Source organism: Dendropsophus ebraccatus, chromosome 13 (assembly GCF_027789765.1).
Source record: "Dendropsophus ebraccatus isolate aDenEbr1 chromosome 13, aDenEbr1.pat, whole genome shotgun sequence".
Classification (NCBI taxonomy): Eukaryota; Metazoa; Chordata; class Amphibia; order Anura; family Hylidae; genus Dendropsophus; species Dendropsophus ebraccatus.
This window is the reverse complement of record NC_091466.1, coordinates 65131195-65141532: the sequence shown is the minus strand read 5'-3', so window position 1 is coordinate 65141532 and position 10338 is coordinate 65131195. Positions and strand designations below refer to the sequence as shown.

The 10338-nt window shown below is 47.7% G+C and overlaps 1 protein-coding gene across 1 annotated transcript; it reads left to right on the top strand.

Moving 5' to 3' along the window:
* Nucleotides 1–411: 411 nt before the first annotated feature.
* Nucleotides 412–10086, top strand: LOC138770589 (uncharacterized). Its single transcript, XM_069949692.1, has 7 exons — nucleotides 412–1519; nucleotides 3863–4762; nucleotides 4846–5027; nucleotides 8160–8170; nucleotides 8317–8513; nucleotides 9279–9549; nucleotides 9681–10086. Exons 1-7 carry the CDS (start codon nucleotides 502–504, stop codon nucleotides 10084–10086), a joined length of 2985 nt encoding a protein of 994 aa, XP_069805793.1. The 5' UTR covers nucleotides 412–501.
* The last annotated feature ends 252 nt before the right edge of the window (nucleotides 10087–10338 follow it).

Below are 10338 nucleotides of genomic sequence, written 5' to 3'. Positions count from 1 at the left end.
GATGCCACCCTTGGGAGTCCTGGAAAACATGGATATAACCATAGCCCATTGGCTTTATCCATGTTTTCCTGGTAGCCCTAGGGTGGCATTAAACTTCTCCAGACTCCTGGAGTCAAATGCTGAGCGCTCTGGTTTGGAGAACGTTGCTGAACCTAAACTGCCAGCAACTCTGCTCAACACTAGTTGTAAACCATTGGATTATGAATATTGGAGGCATACATGCGTTTAGCATGGGTGCCCAGGGACTGATAATGGATGTCGATAGGCTAGTTAGCAGATGCAGGGCTTAGATGGTTTCTTCCTCTAGGTTTCCTCCTCCCCCTCCTCTTTGTCGGGCAGATGGTATCTCCGGGACAACCCCCCCTATAATCACATGATGGTAGCTGGCCAATGGGAGCCAGATAGAGGACATAATACCCCTTCCTATAGCTTACCTCTTCCTCTTGGTGATCCGGTAGCAAGCAGGACACACGCTCCCTTGCTGTCCGTTGCTCCAGAGAAATGGCCGAAGATCAGCTGCTGCAGGTTATCAGGGCCCGTCTACATTCTGACCAGGGCCTCCTGAGCCGGCTGATGGCCGTCTTAACCCCTTCCCCTGCCTCCGGTAATTTATCCCGCTCGGATGATCTTTATGCCACAGGTACTGTCCCCCCCCTTTCCCAGGTGAGCACAGGGAGCCGTCGGTCCGCGCGAGTGTCGCGGCCGCCGACCAGGCTCAGCCCAGGCTCTGCCCCCTCTGTATCTGCTTGCCGCAGCTATTCCCGTCCTCCTCTCCCCTGCTCGTTGTCCCGCCCCCGAACCGGAAGTGACGCGGCCGCGTCTTCCGGTGCGCCGCGCGCCAGCGTCATTCCCGCGCCATCCGCAGACATGGGAGCACAAGCCGGCCGTTCTTCCTCCCCTGACCGCTCGGATACCCCTCCGCCTCCCCTGCCAGTAATGGCGCCGGGTCAGTCGGGCCCTTCTGCTGCCCCCCCTGTTGCTTCCTCCAGTGTGGGATCTGCAGCGTTTTTTCAACCCCCTACCTCCCATAGCCCTCCTACTGCTCCTGTGTCATCACAGCAACCTGGGTTTACCGCTCCTGCTCCCACTACCTCTCAGGTTGCCTCTATGGAGGACAAGCATGCTGACAGTCCTCATAAGTCCTCTCATAGGCACAGGCATAGATCTAGATCCTCTCATAGGCCTAGCCATAGACCCAGATCATCCTCTTCCTCCCAAGACTCTGGTAGCCGCAGTCACAGAAGCTCTAGGAGGCGACGTTCTCGCCATTATTCCCGGTCATCTCGTCGTTCCAGGCATTCCCGTTGGCGATCCCCGTCTTCTTCAGAATGGTCCTCCGGCGACACTGGCCGGTCCCGCACCCGTATGAGGCTGGAGCCTCCGTCGCCCAGGACATCCTGCCTGGTTCCTCAGGATGACCCCCCTATTGTTCCTTCTGCGCCTGTTGCTCCCCCCACTCCTCTCCCTGTTCCTGCTGCTCCTTTCCTGCCTGCTCCGCCTCCTCAGCCAGCTGCTACGGGTGAGTCTCAGCAAACTGCTGCGGGTGATTTTAACTATGCTAATGCTTGGGGGGCGGGTTCCGGGGATGTTTTACGGTTGGTTAAATCATTGCTAGACAAAGTTACTCCACACGCGGGTACTGCCCCTCAGGTACAGTCTGCTCCCGCCACTGCAAAAGTGGTACGCCCTCCAGTTAGCGCACAAAAGGATGTTTTCTTTTGTGGGGTAAGCCCATTGGGCACTCATGTAGATCTAGAAGTGAAGGAGAAGATCTGGGGTAACCAGTATATAGATATATGGTCACTTATATCTGTGGATCAATTCACTATTGATAAAGAGAGACGTCTCCCTGACGCCAGGCCTTATGACCGCAGGCCCAAGCCTGCAAAAACAATGAATAATTGGCTGCAAGCCTTTATGGTTTTAGGATGCGTCATGGGTCAGAGGCACCCTGAACGCTGTCAAGAGCTATTCACATATTTTGACACGATCTACACAGCGTACAAATCACATGGGGGTTCGGCGTGGTGGCGCTACGATGAAGAATTCCGGCGGCGGTTAAGTCTCCAGCCCGATATCGGCTGGGGAGTTAAAGCCACGGATGTTTGGTTACGTTTGATGACCGCGCCACAACGTCCTTCACCCTTTCAATCGGGGGCCACTGCATCAGGGGCAGCTGTCCAGGGAGCAGTGGCCGTGCGCAGACCAGGAGCGTGCTGGTTATTTAACGAAGGGCATTGTAGATTTGCTGGATTATGTAAATATCGACACGAATGCTCATCGTGCGGAGGTAGTCACACTGCCATCCGTTGTAAGTCACAAGCTACAAAATCTACGCGGGCAGGTACTAGTGACGCAAAGGACTCCGGTGAGCGCAACCGCGATGGAGCCTTGGCTAAAACAATACCCCAATAAGGAGGAAGCAGCGCAATTGCGGGACGGCTTCACCTATGGCTTCTTTATCCCTTTCATTCTTAGCAGAACTACCCTGTTTGCGGAAAACCTTAAATCAGTAACTGACCGTCCGCATGTTCTTCGGGACAAATTAGCAAAAGAAGTGTCCCTAGGCAGAATAGAAGGCCCCTTTTCTTCTCCGCCCTTCTCTAATTTAAGAGTCTCTCCCTTAGGTGTGGTTCCCAAAAAAGAACATGGGAAATTCCGCCTTATTCACCACCTTTCGTATCCAAAAGGTATGTCGGTGAATGATGGCATCTCGCAGGATGATGCATCGGTGTCGTATGTCTCATTTGACAGAGCGGTTATGTTGGTGAGACAGGCGGGGCCTGGTGCATTGATGGCGAAATCTGATATTGAATCGGCCTTCCGTCTTCTTCCGGTCCATCCGGATTGCTACCACCTCCTCGGTTGTCACTTTGAAGGAAAGTACTATTATGACACCTGTCTACCTATGGGTTGTTCCATATCTTGCCATTATTTCGAGATGTTCAGTTCTTTCCTCGAATGGGTGGTAAGATGTGAAACGGGTTCCACGGCCATCTTGCATTATTTAGACGACTTCCTCTTTGTGGCACCTGGAGGTAGTACTCAATGTATGTATCTCCTTAATTCTTTTCGTTTCCTTATGAAGCGTTTAGGAGTTCCGGTGTCAGAGGAGAAGACGGAGGGCCCCAGCACCGTCTTATCTTTTCTAGGTATAGAAATTGACTCGTTAGAGATGGTATTCAGACTTCCCCATGATAAACTGTTTCGGCTTTCACAACTGATTGAGGGGTTTTGTGCTGTTGACAAAGTGACACTACGACAAATGCAATCTATGCTAGGGCTGTTAGTTTTTGCCTGCCGAGTGATGCCGATGGGCAGGGTTTTTTCCCGGCGCCTATCGTTGTCAACTCGGGGGATCAGAGCTCCAGGACATCGCATTCGGCTCAACAAGCAGCTGAAATGCGATCTGCAAGTGTGGAGATCGTTTCTCGTTTCCTACAATGGACGAACATGTCTCAGGAGGGTTGAATGCAGCAACAGTGAACTAGAGCTTTTTACAGACGCCTCAGGTGCCTGTGGCTTCGGGGCAATTTTTCAAAAGTCATGGTGTTTTTCATCGTGGCCGGAGCATTGGGAACCACTGTTATGCAAGAATTTAACCCTCCTGGAACTTTTTCCCATTGTGGTTGCTATAGAGATTTGGGGTTCGCAATTCAGTAATCGTCACATATGCTTTTGGACGGATAACTTGGGGGTTGTATACTCGATAAATCGGCTTTCTTCCTCTTCGCTCCCTGTTCTGTCCTTGTTGCGCCATATGGTATTACGCTGTTTGGAATTGAACATCCACTTCCGGGCCCGGCATGTCCCAGGTAAGGAAAATGTTCTTGCTGATGCCCTTTCTCGCTGTCATTGGCAGGAATTTCGGGAGCTGTTACCGGAAGCGGATATCCATGGCCATTCATGCCCTTCACATCTATGGGAGCTGGTGGACAGCGCTTGATGTCCCTCGTTAGTTCCTCCGTAACCCCGCCCACTTGGCAGAGACACGGTAAGGCCTGGAAGGCGTGGCTACAGGTGGCCGGTTCTCGAGATGTTTCTTCTAATGATGACATCAGGTTGACGGTTACGCTTGAGTATTTCCTGCAGTTGCGCGACGCAAAAGTTTCTAGCTCGGTGGCGCTGCGCTCGCTTTCCGGTGTAGCCTTTTTTCTAAAGTTGCACGGTTGGCCAGATAATACGAAGCATTTCCTTTTTAGACAGGCTCTGAAAGGCTGGAAAAAGGAACATGTGCGGCGGGAAGCCAGGCGCCCAGTATCTTATAAGTTGCTAGCGCGTATAGTAGAGGCGTGTAGTCACGTCTGCTCGTCAACCTTCGAGGAGCATCTTTTTGCGGCCTGTTTCTGCACGGCATTTTTCGGGGCCTTGCGGATTGGGGAACTTCTTCCCCCTTCTAAATTAAAACCAGGGGGTCTTCTTTGTGATGATGTCCTGGTTTCCAACGGATCTTTACGTTTGCGCTTGCGTGTTTCCAAAACGGATCAATATCGAAAGGGTGTGTGGATACCCATACAAGGTGTGCAGGGCTCAGTTTGCCCAGTGCGGTGTGTGGCGGCATATTCAGCTATCCGGCCACAAGCCCATAATTTTTTCGTCCATGCGGACTCCACTCCTGTTACGAGATTTCAATTCATCTCGGTTTTTCGCCGATGTTTGTCGGCCATTGGAATCCCCCCTGGCGATTTTTCTTCTCACTCTTTTCGGATCGGCGCGGCAACGGAAGCAGCTAGGGCTGGTTTATCGGAGGTCGAAGTGCAGCGTATTGGCCGCTGGCGTTCATCATGTTTTGCTGGTTATGTGCGCCCGGATTTGTTATTGTGAATTAACACATTTCTCTTTTAGGTCATGTGAGACCCGAGATATGGATTCTGGGCCATTCCTACATTGCTCGGGCGGCACAGAGAGCGGAATGTCGACCTGTAGGCCGTGATTTGGGGTTCCGAGGGCTGAACGTCCATTGGCGGGGTATCGGTGGTCTGAGGTGGCCACAGGTGTTGCCGGAGGTCATTGACATCAGCTCCAGAGTAGCGGGCCCAGTAATTCTAGTGCTACACGTGGGGGGAAATGATCTCTGCTCCATAAGAATGGCCGAGTTGCTGACACTCATGAGGGCCGACATTGATCGTTTTTCTTCGTTCTTTTCCGATTTCGTAGTGGTGTGGTCAGAGATCATTTCCCGTGCGGTGTGGCAAGGGGCACGGGATGCCGCAGCTGTCGAAAGGTCCCGCAGGTCCATTAATTCCCGGGTGTCCCGTTTCGTTAGGTCACGATCTTGGGTAGTGGTGAGACACCGTCAGCTAGAAGGGGAGAATGGCGGCCTCATGAGGCCTGACGGAGTACATCTTAATGATATAGGCTCTGATATTTTTATCTCTGGCATACAGGACGGTATTGAACAGGCCTTATATTTGCTGGGCGGGGGTCGGAGCCCTATAGGTGTATAATGGCTCCTCCGTGGCGGTTTCGAGATTAAAAGGTGGTGATTATGGAGCCTGGAAGTTCGATGTGCCCGCTGGGAGTCCAGCGGCCGGCACTCCGCGTCCAGCCTGGGTATCAGTTCTCCACGTTGGAGAGAGTTTTACAATACAAGAGTTTTATAATAACAAAATAAATGCTGTGGCCGACCCTCGTCCAGCAAAAGTTTAATGTTGTGGTGTTTTTATTTAATATAGCCAGCAATCTGCACTGGGAATAGGGGTGTTTGGTTACCTGTTAGCAGTCTTGGAGGCATACATGCGTTTAGCATGGGTGCCCAGGGACTGATAATGGATGTCGATAGGCTAGTTAGCAGATGCAGGGCTTAGATGGTTTCTTCCTCTAGGTTTCCTCCTCCCCCTCCTCTTTGTCGGGCAGATGGTATCTCCGGGACAACCCCCCCTATAATCACATGATGGTAGCTGGCCAATGGGAGCCAGATAGAGGACATAATACCCCTTCCTATAGCTTACCTCTTCCTCTTGGTGATCCGGTAGCAAGCAGGACACACGCTCCCTTGCTGTCCCTCCCTCCCTCCCTATTAAAAAAAAAAAAAAAAAAAAAATGAATAAAAATGATATTTTGACCATGGTTGTGTGTTGAAACGCACTTTCTGGATGTTATGGATAAATGTTTGTTAATACCGGTTTCTTTAAGTCACAGCAGGCGGTTTCGAGATTAAAAGGTGGTGATTATGGAGCCTGGAAGTTCGATGTGCCCGCTGGGAGTCCAGCGGCCGGCACTCCGCGTCCAGCCTGGGTATCAGTTCTCCACGTTGGAGAGAGTTTTACAATACAAGAGTTTTATAATAACAAAATAAATGCTGTGGCCGACCCTCGTCCAGCAAAAGTTTAATGTTGTGGTGTTTTTATTTAATATAGCCAGCAATCTGCACTGGGAATAGGGGTGTTTGGTTACCTGTTAGCAGTCTTAATTGCACAGTAATTTCTCTAATCTTTTCCTGTCTAATGTTCTTCTACATATTCACCACAGCACCCCCATTGTCTTGGTCTTAAGATTGTAGTAGATCTTGATAGAAGAAAGATCTTGCCACAGAAATGCATATGCTTCATACACGACTGGTGCCCCGAGAGGGATGAAGGCGCATAGGTCTTCAAAGGAGCTGTAAACATGAAATGGTGGGACATGTTTTATTAATCAAGTCGATTTGCAAACTTGCGTCAGTGGTATTGACCCTCCTAGGAACCTGTACAGGGACTAATTCACTGCGCACACACACACACAGGGATCTCTCTCGATCGATGGGGACCACTTAAGTATAACTTGGGTGGGGGTGAGGTAGGGTGGGGGTGAGGTAGGGGATTCACCAGCATTTGCCCTACTCTAAAGAATGCAGAATCGGACACACTTTGCATAGCGTCAAAATTGTTCCGTGACTTTCCATGTGTGCCCTTAACCTTCCGGTACGTTAATGGGAAGTTGACTTATCGAACACATTTTCCAGCTTAATTCTGCCACATTTGCACTAAGAGCCGTTCACAGTTGTCAGGGGATACTAAGTAGACAGGAGAATGGGTTGAATGGAGCAGGTAATGTAAAGTATGGCATTTCACTGCTGTATCCTTCCAAGCTTCATGGCACGCTACTCTTTAGCATTCTGCTCTCGATGGAAAAATCAATAGACAGCATTGCTACACCTCATGCTATTTAGAGCAGATAATAGTGTAGAAAGCTGAAGAAGAAACCTTTCTATACTGTGAAAAACGACTATTCTGGAGCAAATCTGTACACGGTTCCTGCAAATCTGAGACGGCAATGGCAGGAAGGTCTGAGTTCCCTGGACATGGTCAACTATTTACAAAAAGGGCCATAAGCCCAAAACTCATCAGAGCTAATTCCCACTAGTAAAATATAACTTTTATTGGCTCATATTAAAAGTAAAACCTTGGTGCGATTTAAAATATACGCACTCCTAATGCCCAAATCACAGCTCATCCCAGTAGGGAGCTAGTACCCCAATGGCTGAGTAGCTGCAGACTACCCTCCAATATATACAATGTTTATCTTTTTAGTAACTGATGGACAAAGAAGTGCTATTTAAAATACACAGCGCATAGCCCCTCAACTAGTTTCACCCGCTCTCGGGCGTCATCAGGAGGTGGGCTTATGACAATGCGCGGCCCCTTCTTGCTCATATTTATACGCTTCAACTATGACCTCATGACCTCATTTGTCATATTAACCTATCATGTTCTGTATAGACGGGAGTAGTAGGCATTCCTAACTATCTGGCCAATAGCCAGTATACACGTCAGACGCCAAGTCTATCATAGTACTCTCACAACAATCGCCATCTTATTGGCTCCGCCCGTCATCACATTATGCATTACTGTCATCAGTCACTCACCAATTTCATCATCGGCATGCATCCTATGTACGTCATTCAGGATCACATGATCATCAGCTGACTCTTACACTGGCCAGCGTCATTCCCCCGTCACCTGACAAAGTCATATGACCAAATGGGGAATTCTTCTCGTTCTAGCCTGCTTGCGCATGCGCACTGGTAACCTGCCGTGTCTACAGTACCAGGTCCCATTATTACTCTAACATCATATCTTATATGTAAAAATAAAAATAAATAACCTAAACAGACCTATATTTGGGGGTATGTCTTAATTGCATCTTAAGTCTAATTACTAATTTAAATTTTATTTCAGGATTTCACAAAGTAGGTGTTACCACCCCACTTGTTCCACACCATGGGGCGGACAGAGCTGCAGCGGACCAACACAAATCGGTAAGTATATCAACAGTGGGAAATTATTACATATGTAGCCCATAAACTCTAGCAGCATATATCCATATATCTTACAGTATCCTGGATGCCGACCCTACTAATCGCTTTTTAAGCGAATTGAAAACTATTCTGGAAAAAGCAAAGGCTCTCAAACTTATCAGTAATGGGGAATATCAATATATTTGGAACTCCACCCCCACCACGGCAACGTTCTATGCCCTACCTAAAGTGCATAAAGCCATCTCCCCCTTGAAAGGTCGCCCCATAGTCTCAGGCAATGATTGCCTGACACAGGGGGCAAGCACATATGTGGATAAGGTTCTTAATTCTTTTGTTTCAGCACTCCCTTTATTTTTAAGAGACACTAAAGACACTGTACGTAAAATCACAGACATCACGGTCACGTCCACTACACATCTAGCAAGTCTAGATGTTGAGTCTTTGTACACCAATATCAAACATCATTTAGGTTTGCAAGCAGTATCATATTTTTTGAACACCAGAAGCCGTCACCTTCAGGAACACAATGCGTTCACTCTCACTTTATTGGAATATGTTCTCACACACAATTTTTTCTGTTTGATCACCGGTATTATCACCAAATAAAAGGGACGGCGATGGGGAGCACTTGTGCACCCACTTATGCTAATTTATTTTTAGGGTGGTGGGAGGCGGAGCACGATTTACTTTTTTTCACCAGTCACATATTATTTTGGGGGAGGTTTATTGATGATATTCTTATTTTTTGGGATGGGGACAAGGACACTTTTGAGAGCTTTGTACAGATTTTGAACAATAATGACATCGGTATGTTCTTTACCCATGAATTTCACGATCATGAGATTAATTTTCTGGACCTGACCATTAGGATTGATTCAAATTTGAACACACAAACGGACATTTTCAGAAAGAGTACGTCAACAAATAACTTTTTACACTGGCAGAGCTGGCATCCAGAACCACTGAGGAGGGGGATCCCCGTAGGGCAATTTCTACGAGCAAACAGAAATTGCTCTGAACCATCCTCTTTTTTTGAAAGAATGTGAGAACCTCTCACAGCGATTTAGGGAGAGAGGTTATCCTCGGAAGCCTATCAGGAGAGCTTTTCAGAGAGCCCTGAATGAGGATAGAGTCACTCTTCTTGAAGACAAACCTCAGATGAGACAGACAAAGGAAGAAAGAAAAATTAGATGTATCGGTACTTTCGATGCGAATGCATCCTCTATTATGGCAATATTGCATAAACATTGGAAAATCTTATTGGATGATCAAGATCTGAAACAGGTTGTAGGACTGAGACGAGACCGAGTGTGACTTATAGGAGGGGACGTAATTTACGGGATATATTAGTCCATAGCCATTATGCAGAGGAGAAAACGACATCCTGGCTGAGATCGAGTAAAGTAGGCTCCCATCCCTGTGGGAGATGTCAATTTTGTAGATTTATACCAACTACTAAGAATTTTCAGAACCCTCATGATCCAAAGATCTATGAAATCAGACAGTTTATAAACTGCAGATCGAGAGGGATTATCTACATTGCCAAATGTGAGTGTCCAAAAATCTATGTGGGCAAGACCTCACAAGAGTTTCGGAGACGTATCTCGAAACATCTTAGTACGATCAGAAATGAAGAAGATACACCTATCTCTAGACATGTGAGAACATATCATGGAGGCAAATGTGAAGCGATACAATTTATAGGCATCTCACAACCTAAGCTGGGACCAAGAAAAGGCTGCCTTGACAAGCTGTTATTACGTGAAGAGGCGAAGTGGATACACAGACTCTCAAGTATGAGCCCACAGGGACTCAATGAGGGTTTTTCTTTTTTGGCTTTTTTGTAAACTATATAAGTTGTGCATTCTTGTGCCCCTGGTTTTTTTATGCTCATTAGGGTGCGTTCACACCTACAGGATCTGCAGCTGATTTTCTGCAGCAGATTTCATTTAAATAACTGAACACAGCATGAAATCTGCTGCAGATCAGCTGCAGATCCTGTAGGTGTGAACGCACCCTAATAATATATAAAATGAACTTCATTCTCACTCATTATTTTCATAAATATAAAGAATAGTCATCAGTGCATGTATGGTCCT

Excerpts from the sequence above, each read along its gene's own strand:
- LOC138770589 (XM_069949692.1), top strand. The coding sequence starts at position 502 with ATGGCCGAAGATCAGCTGCTGCAGGTTATCAGGGCCCGTCTACATTCT. Across the intron at positions 1,520-3,862 it reads TCCTCAGCCAGCTGCTACGG|GAATTTCGGGAGCTGTTACC; the intron begins GTGAGTCTCAGC and ends TGTCATTGGCAG. Across the intron at positions 8,514-9,278 it reads AGGTCGCCCCATAGTCTCAG|AATGTGAGAACCTCTCACAG; the intron begins GCAATGATTGCC and ends TTTTTTTGAAAG.